This window comes from Cebidichthys violaceus, unplaced genomic scaffold (assembly GCF_023349555.1).
Source record: "Cebidichthys violaceus isolate CVI_PGR_0920_01 unplaced genomic scaffold, fCebVio1.0.p SCAF_38, whole genome shotgun sequence".
Taxonomy (NCBI): domain Eukaryota; kingdom Metazoa; phylum Chordata; class Actinopteri; order Perciformes; family Stichaeidae; genus Cebidichthys; species Cebidichthys violaceus.
Window position 1 is genome coordinate 421,462 of NW_027176572.1, and position 27,432 is coordinate 448,893.

The 27,432-nt window shown below is 45.2% G+C and overlaps 1 protein-coding gene across 1 annotated transcript in view; it reads right to left on the reverse strand.

Annotated features, from left to right (window-relative positions):
• Nucleotides 1–27,432, reverse strand: part of LOC137884322 (receptor-type tyrosine-protein phosphatase N2-like) — a 161,262-nt gene that overhangs the window by 11,327 nt on the left and 122,503 nt on the right. Inside the window, exons 14-20 of the mRNA XM_068726070.1 lie at nucleotides 26,003–26,200; nucleotides 18,031–18,178; nucleotides 15,403–15,472; nucleotides 9,305–9,386; nucleotides 6,898–7,017; nucleotides 6,279–6,445; nucleotides 298–351 (exon numbers count right to left, since the gene is read on the reverse strand). Of these exons, the coding sequence (XP_068582171.1) occupies nucleotides 298–351; nucleotides 6,279–6,445; nucleotides 6,898–7,017; nucleotides 9,305–9,386; nucleotides 15,403–15,472; nucleotides 18,031–18,178; nucleotides 26,003–26,200 (839 nt within the window). The remainder of the gene's footprint in view (nucleotides 1–297; nucleotides 352–6,278; nucleotides 6,446–6,897; nucleotides 7,018–9,304; nucleotides 9,387–15,402; nucleotides 15,473–18,030; nucleotides 18,179–26,002; nucleotides 26,201–27,432) is intronic.

The following is a 27,432-nucleotide window of genomic DNA, read 5'->3' on the forward strand; positions in this document are numbered from 1 at the left end:
CGCTATCTGTTATGGAAGTTATTTTTTCTCTCTAAATTCAATCATTGCTGTGAACCTGCTTACGTCTATTTACCCCTCTCTCTCTCTCTCTCTCTCTCTCTCTCTCTCTCTCTCTCTCTCTCTCGCTCGCTCTCACCAAACTGCCTCCAGTTGAACGTTTCTCTCCTCCGTGTGACAGTTTGTCACAATTAAATCACAACTTTTGGGGATAATTTCTCACGTACAAATGTTTGTCGACCATTCGAAGAGATGAAAAGAGAAGAAATACAGATTGCTGTAGTTGTTGTGTATACTTGCCTGCAGTGGACTATGATAGGACACGAGCGTCCCCGGTAGCACTTGTTAACTTTTCTGTAAAATACACAGAACAGAAAAAAACAGAGCTCAGTGTAAACATCACAGAGAAATACACACAGTCAGTACATTATGTATCTGCCACAAAGAACAGCATGCATAGCACTGCTAAAATGTCCCTTAAGACTGCCAGGATTCAAATCAAGTTATAGTTGCACAACATCCAAAAACGGTTTTAATGTTAACATATGAGTATATAGTATTGTATAGAAACATACAGTTCACCTGCGTATAGAACTTTCAACCCAGTCGCCAGAAACAATACTGGCATTGGTGCTTCACTGCAGGTCTGAACAGTCTAGAGACGTGTTCAAATATACTGTGAATTATGTGTTTTACGTATTAAAAATACGATTCATAAAAACGTTTCATATCGGTCACGTAACACTGTGGCTAGGTTTAGGCAAAACTACTTGGTTAAGGTTAGAAAAAAACAGCATAATAATGTAATAATATAACAACGTAGCGTAACAACGTAGCGTAACAACGTAGCGTAACAATGTAGCGTAACAATGTAGCGTAAAAAACGTAGCGTAACAACGTAGCGTAACAACGTAGCGTAACAAAGTAACGTAACAACGTAGCGTAACAACGTAGCGTAACAACGTAGCGTAACAACGTAGCGTAACAACGTAGCGTAAAAAACGTAGCGTAAAAAACGTAGCGTAACAACGTAGCGTAACAACGTAGCGTAACAACGTAGCGTAACAACGTAGCGTAACAACGTAGCGTAACAACGTAGCGTAACAACGTAGCGTAACAACGTAACAAAGCAACGTAACAAAGCAACGTAACAAAGCAACGTAACAACGTAGCAACAAAGTAGCCGTAGCGCCACAACGTAGCGTCACAATGAACATCACAACCTTAACAACGTAGCATAACAACGTAAAATACCAATCGGCTTTAGTTGACTTTCTTACGTAACATTACGGAACAAGCATAACATTACGTGATGAGCGTTACGTCACCGTTTATTTTAGGTTTAGGACATGAACAGCGGTCTCCTGCCCACCTGTCGTAAGTGAAATAACTCAATCAGTTGCTCAATACACTGCATCACTTGCTCTGAGGTCTGCTGACACCTACGACGTGAACACTTTCTCTTGGCGACTGGGCTGACAATGTTCATCCAAAGTGTACATTTTCTCTCAGCCCTACATTTTGTGAATTATTAAGAATAAGAACCAAAGATTGCACAACAGACACAGCATGAACATTTTTTTTTTTGTAAAGATGCACCGCGTATCATAACTGGTCGGCAGCGTACATTTGGCACAACAACCGTCACCTTGATGAAATTAACAAAAATAAATGGTTACAATCATAACAGTGGTATTGTGAAACCAAAGGCCGTGGAGTCTTTGGCTTTTTGGGCCTTCTGTCATTATTTTCCTTCCTGTTTTCTCCCTTCTTGTTTGGTGCAGCGACAGAATCAGTCCCAGCGGCTCACAGTTTATTAAAACAGTTTTTATAGCTTTATATAAACTTTTTTTTTTGATGGAAACAACTTGCTTCCAAACTGTATCCCGAAAAGAAGAAACGCTCTCTTTTCTTACAGCGCTCACGTCTTATTTTTGCTATTGACAGGTCTTGAAGTCGCACAGCTGAAACACAATCAACACAAATACCACGAGATGATTGTTTTGAAAGAATGAAAACCATCCCATCGCTGTATGTTAATATTCAACAGCAGACGAGATGGATTTGCATTCATGTGTCTTTCATACAAGTGTAAAGACGCTGAGCGATGCCTCAAAGTATGAGTTGAGAATGGCACCTCCCCCTTTTTAAAAACATTTCTTTTTGGTAAAAACTCGACACATTGTTCATCAAAATGCACAGCAGCCTCCGGATCTACACAAACATCCAGTGCCTCTCTGAGCAAGAAGCAGAGAGCCGTGAGTTTGATCCCAGCTGGAGACCATTCCTGATTCTATTTCATGGTGATAACTCCAAATAACAATATTCAGCAGGAACATATTATGTAAAGGCACAGTGTGTGTGTGTGTGTGTGTGTGGTAATCCATAATGCATCACTCAGTCGAGGAAAGAAATTTGTGACCTTCCTTGTAAACGTATTTTCCATGTTTCAAAAAAATGTTCCCCAGACTGTCTGCAGAATATCTCAAAAACCTGATACATTTAAATGACATTTGTTTTTAATGAGGTAGTCCATTAGGTCATGTAATGAGCACACTCCTTCCACTGAGGAAGACCATGAGATGTGGTTGAAAGGTCCAGAAAAGTGAAGCCAGCGTTTTCTTTCTAATGGCCATCAGGGGGCGACTCCTCGGATTGCAAAAAGACGTCTATGAAAAAATAACCATAAAAATACAAATTTGTGGTTCCATTCATTTGTTTATGCATTTATCAACACTGAGATATGAATTGTTTTGGACATTTTCTCTTTTTTCTAATGAGCTTCTGCATTGAATCCTAAAATATCCAGATCAAGGATCGAGACGCTGTGGCAGAGGTTGGCACTGAATGAGGAGAAACCACACGTATTCAACACATTAAAGTACAATCTGCAACTAGTCCTGATGCCTGAACCACATGGAACAGCGTCACTGAACAAACCAATGTGCTGTTTGTAGGAATTTCTAGAACAAACGACTAAATTGACAATAGATGCATTTTTTTTTTTTTTTTGGCAGCAGGTTGTTTCCTGAGGCCAAGAGAGGAACACAAAAAAATAAAACCCTCCGCCCACGTTCATCCTCCACCACACCAAAATTGAAAAGTCAGAGCTCGCTGCAGACAATTAAAAGTGATGTTACCATGGAAACAGCCGGCAGAAAATATCACCAACCGGCGGCGGTGGGTGTACAGAGGGGGAGGGGGGGGACTCGGAGGAAACGCCCCGCAAGAGAGATTCAAGCTTGACGGAGAGAGTCAGACAGAGAGAGAGAAAGAGAGAGAGACAAAAGAGAGAAACCGATAGAGTGGATGAAGAGGGAGAGAGACAGAAAGGGAGAGAGAGAGAGAGAGAGAGAGAGAGAGAGAGAGAGAGAGAGAGGGATACAAAGAGGGAACAAACTGATAAAGAGAGATCCACACACGGCCAGATAAACCTAAACCTAGGAGTCGGTTTCACTGATTTTGCAACATCTACAGCATGACGTTCATTTAGACGCAAGATGGAGTTGAGCTAAGGAAGCATCTTATCAGCCAAACTGATAAGAGAAGGTGTCGAGTCTATCTAATGGATCTCTACAGCGGCCGTGGGTTTACCCTAAACCAAAATGACAACGGAAGAGGATGTGTTGGAATCGATGCTTCGAAATAGGCCGGTGAAATCATCGCAGGGAACTGTGTGTTCTACTCGTGCCCTGCTGACTAAATCATGACGAACGGCGATCTTTCATCCAGCAGAGCGCTGCTCGTTATCTCGTGAGGAACGAGACGACGACGTTGATCTAGACATCGCATACGAACCGTTGTATGAGCGTACGTTGGTATTGTATGATCGGCTATACGGACATTTAACATGAGTGATCTCAGAGAAGGTTAGAGAATGCTTCCGTGTCCGTATCAGGCTTTCAGCTGAGCTTTTGCTTCTCTCGTTCTCACCACCTTGTCGAGCCTTGAAAAGCTTTTCCAGGTGCCAAAAAACACCCGACAAGTGTGGACCCGAACCGAGAGAAGAGCCTTTTCTTAGCGCAGATGTATTCTCAGGAGTCAAAAGACATCAAGAGGGACGGACAGAGGGACACGAGAGAGAGAGAGAGAGAGAGAGAGAGAGAGAGAGAGGGCGGGTGAGAGAAAGACAAAAGCAAGAGAGGAAGGGAGGCATGACGAGAGAAGGGGGAGGAGGAGATCGTAGGCAGTCAAGCAAACCATGAGCAAGCAAAAAAGGCAAGAGGTCATCGCAGATCACCGGGCACAGCGAGGAGAGAGAGGAAGGAAAGGAAAAGAAAGGGAGGAAGGGGGAGGATAAGGATAGGAGGGAGGGGGTCCTTGAGGCCCCTTGGTTGCAGAGTCACAGTCTCCAATGATCACTTTTGTGACTATGCAACTGGGCTTATATTACTAGCTGCAACATCACAAAAATGACACTGGCAACCGCTAGTTAGCTGGTAAAACAGGAGGGGAGGACAGAGGGGGGGGGGGCGGGTTGTAAGCAATGCTTCGGCTCAGTCAGTCAGTTGTAAGTGAGGTTAAAAAAAAACATGCCGACACAAGCATTTAAGAAGGAGAGGTCAGCCGGCCTCCTCGAACCACCGAGGTAAAAAAATAAATAGGAAACACCAAAAAAAAAAGAAGGGAAGAGGGAGGTTGTTATTGTACCATATTCGCCGTAATAAAAGTGAAAAATATCTCCCTCTGCGCCTTCTTCATTGTGTTCTGACCCCGCCGCCCTGTGAGTAAAGGCAATATCTCCTAACTGATGGAGGGCGGCGACGCCCACCAGACCCCCTTTTCTTCTTATAGCCGCAACCACAAGCTCTCGCTCTCGATAGCTCACCTAATTGATGTGCGCCAGCAGCGCGGCAACAACCGGAGCTCTCTCTCTCTCTCTCTCTCTCTCTCTCTCTCTCTCTCTCTCTCTCTCTCTCTATATATATATATATATATATATATATATATATATATATATATAAACTGTTGGGGTCTATCGCTCGAGAAAATCCACAGTGACTCAGAGAAAACCTAATAGGCAATACAGTATATCAGTTTAAAAGAGGTCGAAGGAGGGGAGCGGCCGTAAAAAAGGCCGCCGGAGATAGAGGATCAGACCGGCAGAGTTCCCTCAATGCATCCCGAATTACTCCGTTATCGACTGGGAAAAAAAACGCCCGGGACGTTTGAGGGGAAATAGATATTTCTCAGAACTCCTGGAGAAGTGAGAGGCGTGAAGATATTAAGGCGACTCAAAGGTTTAGATGAGGGGGGGGGGACCTCCAGGACCTCCAGGTTGGTCAGTGGAACTCGCGTGGACTTCGTGCTCGATGAGGAGTGACTGAATAGAAGAAACTCAAGGAATCACAAAGACGTACGCGGAGGTCGCCGGACCCAACGAGACTCTCCGTTCGGTTCACGAACTTGACACCTTTCATCTCGCCGGATACAGGTCGGCGAGACTCAGAAAACTCTCCCTCGTCATGGGGAAGGACGGCCCATTTTCAGGTACCAGCTCACATCTTATTGTTATTTTTTGTGTCCATCTACGAGCCGACTCCTTTACGAATAAAGGCTGGGCTTTGTTCTACCAATGCAAAACACGAAGTGAGCTCAGAGACTCTTTCAGAGTAAAAAATACTTTTTCTTTGAAAACATCACACAAAGTACTTTTCTCGCTTTGGAAATGAAACTCGTTATCAAAGTTTTTTGGGGTTTTTTTTCTCCAAAGGCCTCTTTCAAGAAGACAGAAGTTTCCTCAAGGCTTTCTAAAACCCCAGTAAGTTTACCATCGACATTAAAAGCGGGCTTTAGTACTTTATGTTCTTCAAATGACAAGGAGTTCAAAGAAACTAGACTACAGAAAAATATGTTGAGTGGCATCTACCGTCTCAAGCACACTCCGGATGAGGAGGCCTCTCTCTCGAATAGCCGGTCGCTTTGTTCCTGGCAAAAATTGGCAGTCTATATATGCGACGGGGAGCCGGTGAGGGATCACAGTGTTGTTGCTGCACTAGCAGCTCGTACTCGTTGGGTTTGTTGGGAGCAGCTTTGGTGGCTCCATGAGCAGCGGAGTTAGCGGCGCGATACGTTAGCAGCGCGATACGTTAGCAACACGATACGCTAGCAGTGCGATACGTTAGCAGTGCGATACGTTAGCAGTGCGATACGTTAGCAGTGCGATACGTTAGCAGCGCGATACGTTAGCAGCGCGATACGTTAGCAGCGATAATAACAAAAGAAGTCTGAGTTTAGTCTAGAATATCTTTCCAGTTGTTTTCTGTAAAGGAGTTCCCTACCTGCGGAAGTCGAGGAGCGTCCGGCTGGTCTCCGGGACGTTCTGGTTGAGCCAGGTCAGGAAGTGGAACTGAGTGACGGTTCGCGTCTCGTTGGTCTGCATGTTCTTCAGGTAGAAGCTACGAACCAGGAAATCGTCGCACCAGATGTGCTCGGACACCAGGTTCACCTGCAGGGACACGACAATGAACACAACTGGTACGAAATCTACAAGACATCACATTCATGCTTACTAAATTGAGATAAAACGACGTGTTGCATGTGTCTCAATAAAACCAATACCTTCAGACGTACAGCTAAGAGTGATAACTCAACACTATACACTTTATTAACCCTCTCAAGTCCACATAGAAAAGCCGGGACATTTTAGCCGATTCTTATCTTATTCTTTCAGTCAGTATCAAGTGTTGTATGTCATGTGATTTAGGGGAATCTACCCTTTCTTTCTGGTACCCTTCTTGCCTGGTATCGACCAATTACCACAGATATGGAGCATCAGAACGATCCAATCAGAGCCCAACTACATGTAGCTCTTTAAGAAGCTCCTTAAAAAGCTTTACACAGATGTTTCATAGAGCCAACCCATTAACAGTCACTTCTGCTGGTGCTGAGTCATTGTACCTCGTAGATGTGGTACAGGTTGGATCCCTCGTCGGGCCAGTAGTGGTAGCATTGCTTCACCCCGCTCTCGACCAGAGGCGTCAGCATGACGATGACCACGCAGCCGTTCTCCCACACCATCTGCAAAAACAAAACGCACGCTCAGTCAACGCCTCGACGCAGAACCAACGTCACCATCCGGAACCTTTTTGTTTTTACTTTCATTGTGGCTTTCACAAGTTCCATTACAGCGAGAGTAACCGACACTATTAGTGATTTTCTTAAATACTTGCAGACGTCCAAAAGATGTCCAAAACGTCCAAAGTTTGTCTAAATATCAAGCCAAGTTCTTAAGAGCTCGATTTAGAACAAGCTCTCATCCGAAGCCGTCGACACTCTGATGCGTGTCCTCGCTTCGAGACCTGTTTACTGCGCTTCAAGCTTTGGTATGAAAACTACGAGCAAGTCGAGCGTTGCGGCACGAAAAAAAAAAGGTAATTGCTGCCAAGGCCGTTTCCTCCCCCGACCGGGTCACTCTCCCGCAGTGAGACTCGGCACGCGCTCGTATTTTTCCTGCTGGCACTCATATTGTCACAGCCGGAGGGTGGGCCGGCTCTCGAGATCCATTCGGCTACGATCAGAGGGTTACAGGCCGTTAATGGAAGCCATAAAACAATACCGCTGCCACATCATCGCGCTAAGATTATCAAGATGGCCGCACCTGCCGTCAGCAGCGCAAACACCTTGCCGGAGAGTTAACCGTTCGTTAATTGCCGCACACTCCCGCTCATCCCCCCCCCCCCCTCTGCTTCCCCTGATTGGTCTCGTGGATGTAAAGATGCGACGGTGCACTTTTCCTTTCTTTTTTTTTTTTTAGAAATGGTGTTAATTTGCTTTAGCTGACAGGGTGAGAACTCGCCGGTGCTGGGACGACAAGTTCCCTCCTTTTAAAACTTTGTGGGTTTGTTAAAATGCAAATTTAATTTAAACTGTTATTTATCCGGGAAAAAAAAGAAAAGAAAAAGTGAACTGCACAGTCTGCTCTTTTATACGATTTAGGGGGGGCTTAAAGGCACACTTGGTCCATGCATTAACTTATCTCAGCTGGACATTGCAGTTTGTGTCCCTTTGGCACTGTGCCGGAGGGCACGTCAGCAGAATCCTGATGGGGAACACGCTCTGCGATGTGATGTATGTGGTGTAATAACGTCTGATTAAGGAGGCTGACGAGACGCAGTAATGCTGCGTAGACTTGGCCACAACACAACCAGAGAGGCCTGGATGGGAGTCTGAGCGCCGAGGCATGTGAGGCACAGAGAGGCTGTTTAACGAACCCGGGATGAAGCCGGGAGTTCTGCTCTGGGAATTTTGACACGACATCTTTTAATGATCTTTTGAGCAGCGGGGCTGAAGCCTGTTTACTGGATTCCTGACTTTTTGAGGCACGCGTTTACAGCAAAGGCCTGAAGAAGGTTCATCATAATGTCGTGACGCCTTCACGTTTGCGACGTCGGTTGGTGAGCGTCGATCGCCGCGCAGCAAGGAGGTTCTGGGTTCGAGTCCCTTCTGCGTAGAGAGTTGTGCATGCTTCCTCTTGAGCGGGTTTCCTCCCACAGTCCAAACACATGCAGGTGAGGTCTATTGAGGACTCTGAAATAACCCGTAGGTGTAAAAGACAGCATGGAGGGCTGTCCGTCATCAGTGTCAAGCCCTGTGATTAACCGGCAAGCCGTCCAGGGCGTCGCCCAGCCGCCCCCGCGACCCTCGATGATAAATGGGTACGGCTAATATACGGATAATGGGCGGACGTCTTAAATGAGCCGTCTGTTATGTTTCACTCAAGCCGACTAGCAGCTGCTGAGCAGTGAATCTACGGGAAGCCTGAGATTTATTTCTCTTCTTTTCCAGCCTGGATGGTAACAGGAGCTACTGGGAACGAAGCAGGGACGGGACCTGTTTGACAAGGAGACCTTTACGTCCAACACACACACACACACACACACACACACACACACACACACACACACACACACACACACACACACACTGGACACACAAATACGCTGTGACTGGCCAGAATAAGTTATCGATCCACTGGTCTCAGATTCAAACCCAATTCAACATTTGGGACAGTGGGAAAAGTGTTTGTCGTCCCCAGAATTAACAATGTGTCCCACTGTGGACTCTCTGTGTGTGTGTGTGTGTGTGTGTGTGTGTGTGTGGCAGAGGGGTTGAAGGGCAGTGAGCATGATGGTAAAAGGGAGATTAATAACGACATCTACAAAACAAGCTGGTCTCCCGTGTGGCTCACGGCACTAATACAAATCGGTTAACTCTTGTTTAAGAGAGGAGAAGGCATTGATTTTTTGTTCATGCAAGTGTGTGTGTGTGTGTGTGTGTGTGTGTGTGTGTGTGTGTGTGTCTTTACCTGCCAGAAATCAGCCACGGTGGAGGGCAGAGGGCCTTGAGTGGCGATGTAGGCTGGGTTCCTGGGATCGTGATCCATCTGAAGGTAGAGGAGATTTATTATTGCAGTGCAACATTTTATGTTTTTTTTGTGTGACAAATCTAAAGTTGCTGCGGCTATGAGAGCCTTAAGAGCGGTGCAACATTCTAAGTTGGACAACCTCAAAGGCAAAATTTTTAGGTTAAATTCTAATAGTTTTTTAAAGTGAAGCCTTCTTTTCAAAGTCTGTGCGAGTTCTGGGGAACAAATCCGCAAATAAATCATGCGGGAAAAATAGGTTTTTGCATGTTGAGTTTTATGAGAACTTAAAATACAATATGAGAAGTGAGAGGGCAGCAAACCAATAAGAGCCCTATAAATAAAAGTATACCAATGAAAGAATCTGTGAGTGGTCAAGGAGGGCCGCTTCAGCTCAGCACACAGCGGTGATTCAGCGCTCCGCAGCCCGTTATGAACCTCAGTGCATCAGAATACACAGTGCAAATGCAACACTGTGGTACAAGCGCTGCCATTCGTTCGTCACGTTGAAGCCCTTTGTTTTCTGTCTCATTGTCTTTGTAAAGAAAAGAATCAGACATGTCTAAGTTTGCTGGTATCCAGCGTCTTTATCCGTCCATTTAATCACAGAAAGAAAGTTCTCGGCGAGACTTTCCGGTGACTTCTTTCCCTTAACTTAATGGAAATTCACAGAAGGGTGGCGTAGGCGGCGAGAGCGGAAAAAAAAAAAAAACCCGACAGGAGACGAACGTGAGGTGAATTTGCGCGGAAGTGAGTGACACGCCTGCCTATTACCATGCAAATTGTACGGTAAATGTAATGATTGGGAAGACCAATTTAGCTGGAAGCAATTACAGAGGGAAGACGGATGATTTCTGGGGCTTTTCCTGCTCACAAAATTGTCTTTAATGGTCCTCTGTTCCCATTTATGAATGCCAAACAATAAATGCACTTCCAGTGAACTTCAAAAATGTTAGCAAGTTTAAAAAAACAAAAAGGTGACACGGCACCAAGGAGTGCTCATTAAAACCTCCGCAGACAGAAATTGCCGCTGCGGTAAATAAGTACCTGGAGGCAGAAGTGCACTTTCAAGACGTCTGAAGGTGGTCGGCCGGAAAGTTACGCCCACGAACGCTACCGTGAATGTCCCAAAGTGTGGTCCGTTTGGTCTGCGGCGGTTGCTACCGCTACAGCAGCTAGCCCCGTTTAAGTCAACAGACTTCCTGTTACTTGGTGGCAAGAGTTTGTCCCTCTCGAGACAAAAAGTCGGCTTCGTGAAGAAATGGTTTTTCCCCATTCCTTTGTAAGTCCGAGAGCTCCTGCCTCTGTCTCTCAGCCACCCTACGAAGGAAGCTCATTCCGGCTAACTTGTATCCGCAAGAACAAAATAAAGAAAGTTCTTTGAGAGCAGGGAAATACCAAAATAAAACTGATTGAAAGACTGCTAAATGACAGCTTGCGTACTTCAGTAACCACACTTCTTTGGTTATTTAAACCAAAACGACAAGATATTCCCAAACCTAACCAAGCAGTTTAGTTGCCTAAACCTAACTGAGTTGTTTCCTGTGAAGACAGAAGTTTATTTTGAAAAGACCGCACGTCTGTATGTGTGTCAAATTAACGGTTTTATTCAGGATGTCTTGAGTTAAAGTCTGAGATTGAATGGGACACAGCTATGAGTTATAGACGTTGAAGTGAAGATAGGTGTACTAATACTCTGGTGTCCAGGTCTTTCTTTTGGGCTGTCTGCATACTTCTGGCCATGTAGAGCATATATTAAAGAAAATACATTTTCATCCTGCCAGGTTTATCGGAGAAGCACTTCATAATTTAATAAGCCCACACTGCTCATAATCAAGTGACATGAGGTCAATATGGGTCTAATCAAAATTGTACCTGCAAATGACCACCGACATGACTGAAATTACAAAATCGTCTCTTGTCCGACCCGGAGTGCTAAGGCCTGGGGAATGGAGATTTATCGACCTCGGAGGAATTTGAAACAAATAAGAAAATGTCCCCTGTGGTTCCCGGTGGTAGGGTCCAGGAAATTAAAAGAGAAAGACCAGGAAGGACAGAGAAGGAGAAACAAATTGACAGTGATAAATCAAGAAAGACTGCAAAGAGAGCGAAAAGAAAAGAAAAGAAAAAGAAGTAAAAGGCTAGTGAGAGACGAAGGTGGAAGAGGAGGAGAAAAAAGTACGGGAGAGAAAGAGGAGAAAAGATGAAAAGATGAGGAAAGACAGACACTTCTCTGTCTCCTCTTCAATCTCTGTGGACACATGCTTCCTGACACCAGGAGTCTCCAGAATGAAACCCCGGCATTAATGACATCAACTGTCTCTCTCAGACGCTCCTCCCTGATTAATAGGGCACAAGAACGGCGGATGTGACAAAAGCAATTATCCCTCCTCTTGTGTTTTTGTCTTTTCTTTAGAAGGAATGAAAGAGTCAAATGTTGTGATTACATCACTCAGTCCGATCCGTCTCATGACGAGAGTCTGACGCCTCAGAGGAGGCGACGCACTCGGAAACTGATAGCTGATTTAAAGCAAAGCCTCAACCATAACCAAGCAATTATGTTGCCTGAACATAACCAAGCAATTATGTTGCCTGAACATAACCAAGTAGTTTTGTTGCCCTAACACAACCAAGTAGTTTTGTTGCCCTAACACAACCAGGTAGTTTTGTTGCCCTAACACAACCAAGTAGTTTTGTTGCCCTAACACAACCAGGTAGTTTTGTTGCCCTAACACAACCAGGTAGTTTTGTTGCCCTAACACAACCAGGTAGTTTTGTTGCCCTAACCCAACCAGGTAGTTTTGTTGCCCTAACCCAACCAGGTAGTTTTGTTGCCCTAACACAACCAAGTAGTTGTGTTGCCCTAACACAACCAAGTAGTTTTGTTGTCCTAACACAACCAGGTAGTTTTGTTGCCTGAACATAACTAAGTACTTTGTGTTGCCCAAACATCATCAAGTAGTTTTGTTGCTGAAACATAACTAAGTAATTATGTTACCTAAACATAGCAAAGTACTTTTGTTGCCGAAACATAACCACGTAGTTTTGTTGCCTAATCATTATGTTGCCTAAATATAACAAAGTAGTTGCGTTGCCTGGAAATAATCAAGTGCTTTTGTAGCCTGAACATAACAAAGTTGTTTTGTGGCATTTTTGTTTTGTTTTGTTTCAATTTCCATTTTGATGTTGTTCCACATTAAATGTGAAAAAGAGCAACCAACAATGTGGGAGGAAACACTCAAAGAAAGCTGTTCAGTTGAATGAGAACGTAGTTCTGCAGGAGACAAGGTTGCACGAGATGTCTGAAAGAAGCAACTGTGTTCAATGTAAAATGAGGTAATTCATCTAAAAACAAGTCATTTAAATTAAAGTTTGTTTTCCTTGTCCTTTAAAAAGTGACTTTTTTTTTTTTTTTACAGTTGAATCCGAAAAGTTAATTTCATCAAAATGAGTTTCATTAAGACATCCTAATGAGCTTCTTCTTCACAACACTGCTGCTATTAGCTTGAAGAGACGGGACACGATATCCACAGTCTTTTCCATTTTCCTTTGTGACTCTTTCAAATCGTTAATCAAAAGAAGTCAATTTAACTGTCAATGAAAGCTGCGAGGCTGATGTAAACTCAGCGCTGTCAGCACAAGTCCTGCATCAGAATGAGAGTACGGGTGAGTGATTGAGTGTATGCATGATCGAGTGGCACCTGAGAGATTGATTATGTCTTAGGAAGTGTGTGTGTGTGTGTGTGTGTGTGTGTGAGAGGAAACTATTGAGTCTGTTTTGAACTAATTGTGTGTGTGTGTGTGTGTGTGTGTGGTGTGTGTGTGTGTGTGTGCCAGGAGGAGAAAGTGAGTGATTGATTGTGTTTGTGAGTAAGTTTGTGAACTGATTGTTGGTGTGTGGGACTGTTTCACACCAGTGCTTCACTTTCATTTTGCACATTAATAACGGTAATGTCCTGGTTAAGAATACACAGGGAGGAAAACCAGGAAACATGTTAGCTTTCATTCAAAGCTAGTTCTGGCTCACTTTAGTCAGATTCAAAATGCAGCATTTTGTTAAAGTCGTAGTCAACTGTCACGCCTGAGGAGCTTGTGTGAACCCCTCACACACACACACACACACACACACACACACACACACACACACACACACACACACACACACACACCACACACACACACACACAGAGAGCTGTCCCGGCTGATCAGACCATGAGTTCAGAAGGTAAGGGGACCAAACTAAAAGGACCCTGATCCTCCATGTTGGGAGGATCAGGGTCCCCCCATGAAACAAACAATCATCATCTAAAACACCCTCCGCAGCTCGAACAGTCGCTTCAGCCTCCAGCTGCTGGTCTCAATTAAACCTCAGCGGGTGCTTTAAAGACGAATATCTAATGAGAAGCTGAGCATGTAACATTTAGGACGGCCTTAATTATGTACTTTAGCTAATTCATGGAAGCCTTACGTTAGCTAGCGCAGACAACATCTGGTTGATTAAATGACAACTGTTTTCAGTACAGCGCTCAGCTCAAATGCTCGTACTTCTTCTACATCCGTGAACGTTCACAACAACAAAACAATCTGTATTTATTGTTTATTAAAAAAAGTCCAGAATCCACAGGAAGGTGCTTCTGCTTTGGGACGTTTTAAAAACAAATGTAAATAATGTTCTGTTTGAAGTTTATGAATGGATTGGACCACGTGTCTCCCGTGTGAAAACCCTAACCCTAACAATAATATAGTATAATATGCAGTATACTAGTACAGTAGCAGAGTGCTATTTGGCCACCAACACATCTGTCAATAACTCTTTACGGTTATTCGCTGGAGCAAGAGCCCAAACATCTCGTCTTCTTTACGTCTCAGCGTGGGCGAGAGGGAGAACCTCACTGTCAGCAGGGAGGGTTCCTTAAATAACCTCAGTGTACATTTGCATACATTTAATCCTTATTGTGTGTGTGTGTGTGTGTGTGTGTGTGTGTGTGTGTGTGTGGGAGGATAGGTGAGGATGGATGTTCATGTGTGAGTGTCTGCTTTTACTCATCTGCGTGGGTGTCTGCACTGCATGTTCTGTGTAATTTGTATTTGAACATGAGCAAGTGTTTGTGCAAGCTTGCTACAAAGTGTGTGTGTGTGTGTGTGTGTGTGTGTGGTGTGTGTGTGTGTGGTGTGTGTTTGGTTGTGCGTTGTGTGGGCACATATGTTGCAGCTGTTTGTGCATTTGTGACATTTGACGAGGCTGCTTCTTTGTTCCCGTGTAGTTTTGATTCCTACTCTTTCTCTCTCTCTCTCACACACACACACACACACACACACACACTCACAGTCACACACACACACACACACACACACACACACCACACACACACACACACACACATACACACACTCACGCACTCAGCCACATCTTGGTGTGATGCCCAGATTTGAAATGCATAGTGTTTCTGCTGCTTTTAATGAATACCACTGTATCTGCCCTCGGGGGGAACGTAAACCTACTATTCCAACACTGGTTTCACAAATTGATACACTCGCATACTGAATTCACCCCCCCCCCCCCCCCCCCCCCCCCCCCCCCACCATCCTACAGGCTGTTTTTTACCGCTTGAATCTGCAACCGCGCCAAAGAAGCGCTTCCGTTAACGGTAAAAAACACAGAACCGGTGTCAAATTAGCACAACCAAGGTCACAAACGATCACGACCCCACCGAACCCGCAGATACATTTTTTTTTTCTTCTTCTGCAAAATGAGAAGCCGAGGCCGAGAGCGTCCTTTCCCACGCCTTCCCCCGGCGAAACGCTCGCCCCGGGGCGGTGTTTTTTTGCTGTGCGAAACAATCATTAATATTCATGGCGCATGAACGTACACACTAGGCGTGGGGCTGTCGCCGAGCTAAAGCAAGCGTTGCATCAAAATGTATATTTCACAACGGTAGGCTGCCTTTGTTCCCTGCGAAGCCCCCGTGGGGCCTGTGGGAGCCCGGCGTGGCGGCGGTGTGAAGCACGGATTTAGAATGCAGAGGAGGTACTTACGATCGGGGCTGGCATTGATGTAATCAGAGTTGCCTTGGCTGTTCTCCACCTTCAAGGTGATTCTGGAGTGATCATCTGGAACACAAATGGGGGGGGGGGGGGGGGATTTAGGGCATGCTGTCTTAGGAATGCAAGAGCAGCCGTAGTACACGCATTGTGATGAGGTATTGTTATCTGTTGAATATGCAGGACCCTCACTGTAGCTCTTTTTTCACAAGAAGATAAGGAACCACCGAGCTGCTTGTTTGAGTAATCTCCTGGTGTTCTTTGATTCTCCTCAGAGAAGGGATCAATGAATCCCTGACTTTCGTCGTCTAGAAGACTCCTCGAACTACTTGCACTACTCCAGGTGAAGTAATTCACCAAAGAGAGAGAGAGACCGAGGTGAGTCCAGCAGACAAGCTGCTCTGGATCCATCTCTACTAAACTGGTGTTTTTAGTAGTAGCAATAGATAACTTCCAACGTAGCGTTTCCAGGTGTTGGTGCCGCTGTCGCAAAGACATCCGGATCGGATCTAACGGAATATAGTTTCACAACTGCTTATTATAGAAAAGAAAATATGTGTTTTGTTTAGATCAGGACCCCCAAACTGAGCCTAGTGCCATGTATAAACATACCTGTTATCTTGCATACAATACTGAACTATTAAAATAATGGAGGGATTTATGTTTGGGGAAAATATTATTTTTCCTTTTTATTTTAAATTTAAAAAGAATTAAAAAATAAAAAAAATAAAAAAATTGTCTAATCAACCAAAAATGTCACGACCCCCTGCAGTACCCTGTTGAAGACCTCTGGTTTAGATTATCAAATGGACTGGTCTCTGGCTGCTAGCGTTAGCGTTAGCAACATGGCTACTGTCTGAAGCAAGAAACCTCTATTAGAATTCCAATTTGGGTAGCAGACAGAATTGCATAGTAAAAATCTGTTGGCATTCTAACCGACAGGATTCAATTTAAAGTCTAACGGAGATCCGCAAGCTTTCAAAAACACCGAATGTGTGTATGAAAGTGTGCTCAATCCATCTTTCACTCCGTTTAAACATCAATAAAGTTGAAAGAAGAGTTTCAAAGAGGTGAAAGACAATATACTCAAAACATTTTTTGGTAAACATAAGCAAAAAATTTCGAGAGTTTGGGAGTTTATTCGCATTATGGAGCTGTTCGCTGTTGGTCGACGCAGCATATATATACACATGCCCTACATCCTCCCTGGTCCACTGCGATTCATGTGTGGCAACTTTTCCCATTTTGTACATTTTTCACTTACGAGCAGAACTCTCAAGTCCGCAGTGATAGTGGCAACAGAGTTCTGAAGTCTTTTTTTGGGCGAAGCCAGCGGTGCTTCAAATAGGAAGCGCAATTTATTCCTGACAAACTGCTTTCCCTGCTGACAACCTGGATTTCATTAAGCCCAGGCGGTGGAGAGAATGGAATAGCACTTTTTTTAGATGGGGCCATTTCCACAGAAGCTTAGAAATTTTAATCATTGATGAGGTCGGTGCAGGAAGAGCTTTAATAGAAAACTAATTTACAAGCCTTCTGCTCACTGCATCTGCTCCAGGTTTCTGATAATGGAGGCCGGGTTCAGAGTATACGGGGGAGTGCTGTCGAGAGGTGGTGGGAGTAATGCCGCCATGTTCGGAGGGCTGACATCGAGGGGTGGTATTTTGGTTCCACTCAGAAATTAGGGGTTGTCTGCCCTCCGTGAATAAAGAGGAGATATTACTGTCTCTCTCCTACATGTGGTTCTCTTTAGTTTTGAACCAGGCGGCAACCTCCGGTTCTGAAGAGTGAAGCCAAAGCTGCGTTCTCTCGACTCCTCTGGTTGTATAGAAGTCTAGTCTAAAATGACTCTACTTCCTTCTCTCTTGATTTATTCCCTCAGTAAACATTGTAAACATGAGTTTATGGTCTCAATCTCTAGTTTACAGTCTTCTTCAATACAGCATGATGTTCATTTAGTACATTATGCTCCATTTACAGTCAAACACACCATAAAGCAGGGGATCCTTTAGGGGCGGGGCTACACGCTGATTGACAGCTTGCTGCCGAGATGGCGACGGCCAAAACGCCAAACTTGACTCTTTAAAATGTCAGTTCACAAACCAATGGGAGACGTCACGATGACTACGCCCACTGCAAATACTTTGACAATACCGAAAATTAAGAAGTAGATTAAAGGTTGATCGTAAAATAAATAACAGATTGAACTTTACAACATTGGTTTGGTAGAAGGAATCTCATTAAAAGCACACTGATTTACAGCAGCGTTCATCGGAGGTCCAATTTTCAAGTGTCCATTTAGTTGAGTTTCTGATGATGGTTCTAGCAACATAAATCTGGAGACTTAAATGCCAGAACTGATATTTTTGTGCTGATTTCCAACTTAATTTTCATAACAAATTCCCCCAAAGCACGTTGCTTCAGGTCCACAGCAGCCAGAAGATGTGGCAATAAAAACCAAGGCCTCACGCAGGCAGCAGCCGTTGTAACGGTGGATATGGAAGCAGTAGTTCACTTACTGATCACTACCATCTAAATGCTAATGTGGACTCAACCCACTAATCAAACCGAGGAACGGAGAGCGCTTACAGAAGAATCAAAAACGGAGAGAAGAGTTCGCTGCTTACATGCCACCACAGCAGCGGAGCGGTTCTTCTTGGCGTTGCCGTCCTTCAGGCCGACGGTGCAGGCGTTGGGCTCGGCCTGATAGGCGCACAGAGCCTCCCACTCCTTCTCCAGGCGGTCCTTGTTCTTCATGTGATCCTCCATGTAGGACTGAGGGAGAGGAGAGACGAGAGAGAGAGAGAGAGAGAGAGAGAGAGAGAGAGAGAGAGAGAGAGAGAGAGGGTGAGGAGGTGATGCGAACAGAGCTGGAGGTACGGCAAAGGGTTGTTCAGAGATTTCTACACCAGTTTCACCACCAATACATATCGGTACACGTTCACTATCAAGGTTCCTTTTATTCATCTTTCTATTCATCTAAAGCCTTCTCTATCTTCCTGGAGCAGCAGATGGACAGGCTTTACCCCTAAAGGAAGAGGCTTTCAGTTGATTTGTCAATCACAATATTTGTTTGACTCTCAGAGGAGCACCAGATGGACGCGCGAGGAAAAGTCCACCAAACACATGTCGAACTAGTGCTCTTCTACTGCGGTCGCCAGTCACTCACTGTCTTGACAGCACCAGAAAAAGGTGCAGACACATCTGTCTGCACCTTTTTCTGGTGCTCCACTGATGTGAAAAAGACAAATATGGAAAATAAGACTTGTTTGGAAATGCTGTTAAACCCACATGCATGTTTTCCTCATTTCAATGTCTGTGCAAAATCCATCGTAATCAGAGAGCGCGTCAGTCTCATCTACTCGAGCTCTGTTTAAATGTTTCGGCCCGACCGTTACCTTCCATTCAATATTCATAAGTAAGGAAGCCGATGAGACTTTGATCGACTGTCTGCACATGAGACCACGAGCGTTGTTCACACTGGGAAGCCATGATCTGACGGTGGCCGGAGGAACTTTGTTTTTTTTTGTTTTTTTTAAAGCACGGCCGTGAAAATGGGCGGCCCGCGTGTTCAGAATGTGGACCGTCTGTAATGGATGAGGGAACGAGATGAAGCTGATGTGGTTCTTTAAATGGCTCCGGCGATGAGTTAGGATGACAGTTACAAATGGGGCCGATCTTAATCAGAATTAGCTTCCCCAAAAAAAAAAAGAAAAAAGAAGGCCTAATGGCTTTCCGCTAAAACGAGAGGAGTTGGTTAAAAATGGAGGGTGGACGTCCGGCTGCTGGGAGATAACAGAGACGTTTCTTGATCAAATACAGATATGTGATTTTTTTTTTGTTTTGTTGCATGTGTGCTCTACAAACAGGCAGCAGGTCAGCTTTGTTGTTCGTCGGTATATTTGCAAGCTTAACAGGCTCAGTGATGAACAGCGAGCTTCACCTCTTCACAGCTGCATCAAGTTTAGAGGAAAACACACACACACACACACACACACACACACACACACACACACACACACACACATCCATACCTGCAGTACCAACAGTGGACTATCAATCTACTCTATCTAAGTGTGGACCCATTTGTCTTGGTCATTTTGAAAAAACTAAAATAAAAGAGAACATTTTACTTTTTACATCTACAGATGTCTGAGTATACGGAGCTTACTTAAATTACAGCTTCACCAAAACCAGAGCAAAGAGAGCACACTACTCCTATTTTCTTATTGGCTCCCGGTGAATGTTACTAATACATTTATTAATATTAATACATCTGGACTCAAACTGAAATACATCTCAGATCTTCTGAAACCGTACGTGTCCGGTCCCGACCTAAGGTCCTCAGACAAAGGCTCCGATAGACTTTACAATTATTACCATTATTAATAATATTATTATTAATTATTATTATTATCCTTAAAAGATGGCTACCTATTAAAGATGAGACATATTCCATACTCTACAGTGAGTGTTTGTTGCACAAAGACATTTCTCTGTGAAACAAATATTACGTAAATAACACAGACACACACACACACACACACACACACACACACACACACACACACACACACACACACAGTGTAACACCAGCCTTCCCTTGTTTTTAGTATCAGCTCTCCATTATATTTTTCTCCAGAGCTGCTAAAAAGCAGAAATGATGTAACAGGAAGCCGTGAGCTGCGACCCTCCACCTGCACACAGACGCTTATCAACAGCAGGCGGTCTGAATCCTTCGAAAGAGAAACACACACACACACACACACACACACACACAACAAAATACACATACACACATCTGAAGCGCACACACAAACACACACAAAGGTTTTTCTAAAGGTTACATACACAAAAACAGAGTCCGCCCACACACACTCACACTGCAAAGACACACAGATAGCAAACACGTACGAACACACTCACACAAAACAAACACAGAGAAACACGACAAGCACACACTCAAACACACACATTACGCACACACAAACCACAGTTCCATCACCTACTGACACACACACACACACACACACACACACACACACACACACACATATAAATATATATTTATTAACACATGACCTGCAAACATACAGATTCAAAGATACATAGACACATTCACAGTCCTCCACACACACACACACACACACACACACACACACACACACACTAGATGCCCCCACCACCACCACCACCACCACCACCCTTTACCCCCTACCCTCTCTCTCCCTCTCTAATGCCATAGTAATAGGGTTTTGTGGCTGTGTAAAGGGATTACTGCAATCCAATCAGGAGGTGCTGAGATCACCATGTGTCGACCAAACACTGAATAATCCCCTTACTGTGTGTGTGTGTGTGTGTGTGTGTGTGTGTGTGTTTGTGTGTGTGTGGTGGGGGGGGGGGCTTACAGCTGCCAAAGGTGCTCGACAAAAACCCCTTCGCAGTAGTCAGCCGTTGTGGTTGTGACGCACCACCTCTGAGCACCTGTAGGAAACAACAGCCGCATGCAAGCCGGGGCGCCGCATGGGAGGTGACGTAATGCGGCGGCCATTTTGGATCAACGACAGGGGGGGAAGGGAAGTGGGACACTCGGCAGGGACAGGTGTCCTGTGGCGGACGGTAAACCAAGTAGTGCTATGGAGTGAGGTTGAAGTACAAGACCTGTACTGCAGTATTTAGCCTCCTGTGCTCCGCTTTTACTTTACTTTTACTTCAGCAAAGGGTCTGGAAGAGGTGAGGGTCATGATGGCTTGTGTCCACCTTTGGTGTTCAGACCGTTTTACTGCACTACACTTCCCAGAAGCCACCTGTCACTCACATGGCGTGTGTGTGGAACTGAAACTACTCGCTTGGATGTTCTGACGGTTGTTCTTTAAATCTTGTCGCTGCTCGTGTTCTTCCTTATATTAAATCAAAACATAACAGTTTACTATTGTGCTATTAATCAGAATTATACATTTTTCTAAGGGAAGAAGTCACTTAAACATGGAACACAGAGAATCCATGGCGTTTGGAGTACTTCTGGATTGGATTTAAGCTTCTAATTTCCAATATTTTCGTTCCTGTAATAGCACATCTGTGCTATTTTCGGAGCATCCGCATCAATTCGGGCTAAAGCCATTTATGAATTCTGCAACAAACGTGTAATCAATCATCATCAATCGATCCGCATCCGTCCACCACCACCACATCAGAGGGCCGCTGTCTTGTTATTAGTTTTAAGGCTGACATCATCGTGATGCACGAGTCCGACCTCGCCCTCCCCCCCCCCCCCCCCCCCTCTCAGCTGACCACATTACGCTGATTTAACATCCACTTCCCGAAGCCCCGCTCTTCCTTACGGCCATCGCCTCCCAGCCGGCCCTGCCGGTGAGCTACGACAGCAGAAACCACAACCGGCCAACAAACTCCCGGTACAGTTAATCTCCACGGAGGCGCTCGCTGCGGCATAATCTATAACACTTAACTTGGCGAGCAAACAAAAGACAAGATAATGTGCTTTATATATAGAGTCGACTAATCCTCTTAAGACACAAGGAGGAGAGGATGTGGGGGGGGGGGGGGGGGGGGGTGCTCGGTCCCCGGTCACATGGGACGAAGTAATACATTAAGTCAGATAAGATCGTGAAAGCTGTTTCTCCTCAAATTAAAATCTGTGGGAGGATGATGACATGGAAGTTGCTCAGGGTTTTACGAGAGGCAATTCTTTTTTCTTATGGGGGGGGGGGGGGGGGGGGGTGGAGGAGGCGGGGCGCTGCAGCTCATCAGCCGTCACATTACTCCTTTTCTTTTCTTTTCTTGGTCCGTGATTTTTATTAATCGTTCCACGGTTGCCTCACTCGAGCGTGCGTGCATGTGTGTGTGTGTGTGTGTGTGTGTGTGTGTGTGTGTCAGGGGCGTTAGATGAAATATTTGCTTTTCCGCGGCGGTGCGCTGCGCTCGTCTTGCTTTGTGATGGATTTGGTCTCACGCTGTGACGCCGCTGGAAACCCCCCCCCCACACACACACAGACGTGTCCCGGTTTTGTTGCCGTGAAACTGAGCTCGGTCTCCAGTCGACATCGCGATGTGAATCTGGAATGAACTCTCTTGTACGTGTGAATATTCTTTTGTATAACTGACTGAGAAGGAAAACTTAAATTATGGAAAAGAAGGAACGACAGACAGGAAGGAAAGGAGGCAGGAGGAGAGGAAGGAGAGGTTCAAAGGAAGAGAACATTGCAAAGAAACACAAAGAACTGAAAGAAACGGGGGGGGGAAGATATGGATAGTACGAAAAGTAATGGAAGAAATAAATGATGCAATAAAGAAAGAGAAAAGGTTGTGAGGGGAAGATGATGAGCAAACAGTGCAGAAAACGAGCAACGCGACGCAGGAAAACTAATGAATGAAAGACGGAGGAGGGATTATAAAAGGAGAACGGCGGCAAATCCACTGAATGTTTAGTAAAGAGGACGGCCGGCGGGAGGTAAAAGACATAAAACTGCAATTTGCCAGATTGTCAGAGACATGTGAAAAGATCATAACTACTTCTTAACCGTCTTTTAACTTCGGAGAAAACCTGGTGACCTTTAGGCTTCAGAACGGCTCCAAAACCCAGCGGACATGCAGAGTGAAAGAAAAAAGAGAGAAAAAGCTGACATTTTGGAAATAGATGTTCCTCACTTGAGAATGTCATATGTAACATCCCCTCGCTGTCTGATGTCTCTATATGTGGGAGGACAAAGACGGTCTGGACCACACCGAGCTGTGTGTGTGTGTGAGTGTGTGTGTGTGTGTGTGTGTGTGTGTGTGTGTGGAGCTGTCCGAGGTGCTGAAAACTCACTCACAGCTCTGTGTGTTACTGGATCACCAGTTTTCTCTTCCTTCTTCGCAGCCAAATTGCTGCTAACTGAGAGGTTCACAGCTCCTCACGGTGACTGAGAATCGCACGTTATCGCTTTCGGCGTTGACGAGCGTCCTGTGTTTTTTTATTTCCTGTTCGACGGAATGAAAAACACACTCCAGCTCACACAGCTCAACGTGCATTTGGACAGGTTGCACGGGTTTGAAACAGTTGCGTTGCTCTTTGTATGTGTTGAAACAAAGCTGTGAGAGACTCACGAGGCTCTCTGCTGAGTCACTGAGAACATGTTCTTCATGAACAACTGGATCACATTATTGTGAAACGATTTGGCCATTTAATGCACCTACAGTCGGATATGGATCTTCCCCTTTCCCATATGGATCATAATCACTACTACAGCAAATCAGGCTTAAATACGTCTGTACTGTAGATCTTCACACAGCGCTGATGCTGGGTCCAGATTGAGGATGACTCACGGACTGTATATATAAGAAGTGGACGTAGCCATCGTCACACCACCCATTGGCTTATGGCCTTCCAGTACGACGCCTCCAGTTTGGCGATTTGGCCGTCTCCATCTCGCCATTTTTGCTTTTCTGCAACCAGTGAACAGGAAGTGACCACATCTGGACTGAGGAGGAGTGACGTAGAGACGCCGTATACGTCTCTGGTAGAGACCTGTCAATCAGTGTGTAGCCCCGCCCCTAAAGCATCCCTGCTTTATGGTCTGTTTGACTCTAAATGGAGCATAATGTACTAAATGAACATCATGCTGTATTGAAGAAGACTGTAAACTAGAGATTGAGACCATAAACTCATGTTTACAATGTTTACTGAGGGAATAAATCAAGAGAGAAGTAGAGTCATTTTAGACTAGACTTCTATACAACCAGAGGAGTCGCCCCTGGTGGACACTAGAGAGAGTTTAAGACTCTTCCGCATTGGCTCCAACAAGTCTTTCAGAGGCGGCGTTGATAATGATGGTGCCTCCTCACGAACAGGTGGCCTTCATCAGGCTGAAACAAGCAATCTGTTGAATGTGACTGAGAACACAAAGCAAGAGATGTGCGGTAAGACGATGAGAAGTCTTTACATGTTTATGCTAAGTGTCTTTTAGAAGTTACTTTGAGAGGATTTAAGTGGAATATGAGCATTCAAGGAGATCTTCATCTCCATCACCTACACAAAATGTTTATTATTCATCTCGGGGCCACATCAGACGTCCTCCCCTCACACCATTTACATATCAGTCTCTCTGTTCTAACAAATGCAGTAATCACCCCGAGCAGACTGCGGCCCACACACACACACACACACACACACACACACACACACACACACACACACACACACACACACACACACACACACACACCGAACGAACACTCAACAGAACACGAGCAACACTTCATTTCGTTCCTCTTCATCTCTCGACAGCGGCTTCGTCTGCTCCAAAGACAAAGCAAGAACGCACTCGAGGAAGCTCAGACCTCGCTGTCCCGAAAAACTCTTATTTGCCCAAAAAAAGGAAAAGAAAAGAAAAACACTTTAGCGGGTTCTGTGTAAGACAACAGAGCCTGCTCTCTGCGGCGGAACAAGGTTCTGCGGAGGGACTCGTTCTCTCCTGAACACAACTGCTGGCGCTAGAATCTCTGGGGTAATTAGCATCTTTGTGCCTATTGAACACATCAAAAAGCCCACTCTGTCACATCTCACCGGCAGCTTCATAATGCATGGAGGGGGTGGGGGGGTTGGGGGGGGGGGAGGGTTGGTGGGAGGTGGTGCTGCAGGTGCAAGTGAATAGCTTTATATCGCAATTAAGGCGTCGCTCTGCGAAATGCAACCGAGGGTTCAATGGAGATTTTCATCTAGCAGGATGGGAGAGGGTGAGAAGCACCGCCTATAGACACGTGTGGGTGTAATGAGATGTGCAGACACAGGGAGACGGATGAGAGAGAGACAGAGTGAGATGAAAAATAAAAGTGTGTGTGTGTGTGTGTGTGTGTGTGTGTGTGTGTGTGAGAGAAAGGAGTGCTATATGCAGACCAGACAGAAGAACACTGTGGTTCTAGAAAGAGATAAACGGTTTTAAGGGAGAAAGAGAAGAAGAAGATGGGATGTTTTGGATAAAAAGGGAAAATCTTTAACATTACAGTGTTTATGTGATTTGTCTTCTTGCAGAGTTATCGTTGGATCTGAAATACGTCTTACTTTGAAATATCTGCATCCCTGTAAAGCACTTGTTACTGAGGGACGAACCGAATTATTTACGTGCGCAAATTTCCGTTTGGGATTCGGAGGTTTATTCATCCATTTCTTCTGCTCTAGTTTAGCAGAGAGTGACGTTCATCACCGCCAACGTAGTTTATGAAACGACACAGAAGCTGCCGTCGTGGGTCCTGGGAGCGGTCGTCTTTTATGTTTTTCGCAATGTTCAAAGAAATATGTCGATGTAAGAGCTGCCGCGTCCGTCTCGTTCTCGCAATTCGTCAATTTTTGTTGCAAATTTTTCATGGATGTCGCAATTGTTTCGTCTCTAGCAGGCAACAATTGCGTTTCCACTTGTAATCCTGCCTGCAAATGCTGTTCCCAACAGTGGTAGTGGAGTTGGAGTTGAATGTACTTTCCTTCTCTAGTATTCCATAAAGTCGGGGTCAGACTTTTTAGTCAGCGGTCACCGGTTCAGTCGGCACAAAAAAAACCCAACCCACATCTGAAAACATCTGAACAGAGCGACTGGTCGGGAGACTCACCAGGATCATGTGACCGGTGGAGATGTCCATGTTGGAGTGGGCGGGCTCCTCGCTCCAGGAGGAGATGCTGCTCCGCGCCGAGGGGCTCACGGCCGGACCGCCGTCGCTGAACTGAGACGACACGCTGTTGATCCGGGAGGACATGGGCTCCGGACGCTCGGACGGAGGTTTGACCGCCATGCGCTGCCGACAGAGCTCCTGCGGGAAGGGGAAAAGACGGGGACAGGTGAGTCATTGTTGGGGACTTGATACCACTTTAAGACATTTCATTTGAAGAACATGAATCAAACCCCTCACAGTCAACACTGTCGCCTTGCTAAAAACCCTAAAACCTCCAAAAAGAGCGAAATCTGGCAAAGTGAGAGCAAGAATAAAAATACACATAAGAACATATTTGTGTTCAGGTGTCTCTGTTGTTGCGACGATAACGACATTGATCTGGATCGTGCGCCTTTATTCTGAAATTCTGTGTGTGGCACGCCACCAATTTTTCGTCCAAGCGCAGCCTCCTTCCTACAGAGCCGATTTTCAAATCGTACTTTAATCGCTTCTAGTGAGTTGATATTAATGTAGCTGATTGGCGGACTTTGTGACATCAGTAAATATGGTATCATGGTTCAGATAATCGGGGTGCCCTGCTGACCGAATGGGAAGTCCAGAGTATTTAAACCTGTGTGGGACCTTCACACATTGATGTCACATATAAGCAGATAGAGTCGGGTCATCCAGGTCACATGGGCATCATGTGACAGTCAGACTTGCAGGATTTGAGGTGGTATTTGGGGTAAAAACCACCTGTGGTGGGGCGTCAGGGCAGCATTGACCCAACCTTTGGACTGATGGAGTCAATTCATCATTATCATTGTAGTCAATGCAGAGCAATAATAATCATGTTTGTTATCAAAGGCTGGGGAATGGCCAATCTTGCCACTAAAATTGTCTTCTTTATATATTAAGGATGCCATGTCCCCTTCAGTACAACGTCTTCATTGCGATGAAGGGGACATGATTGTGTGCGACAGAATTTCACGGCAATCGACCCAACGGTCGGAAGAGACGCTTCACCGACCCAACCGGTGACTTCCCGTCTGAGAATCTCCAATGAAAGACCAAAGCGTGACGTTACAGCGTGGAAGCAACATGTATTCAAAACATGTATTCAAAACCGGGACCATAGTCTTTCCAAATCCATCAGAGGTTCCTCCACATGTGAAAGCAATCATCAGTCTCTGACACTGACTGCAGCAGAGGAGCTGGAACCTAAAGCCCGCGTGGGGATCCGTGTTTCTTAATGAGAGCGATGCTGGTGATTAACTAGCGGGCCCGAGTGATTGACGGTGGAGGTAATGTGAGCGGGGACCTTCGTTAGCTCGCACCTGATCTGACTGATATTGTCGGCGCGCTGACACTGATCTATGAGCTCGGACGCG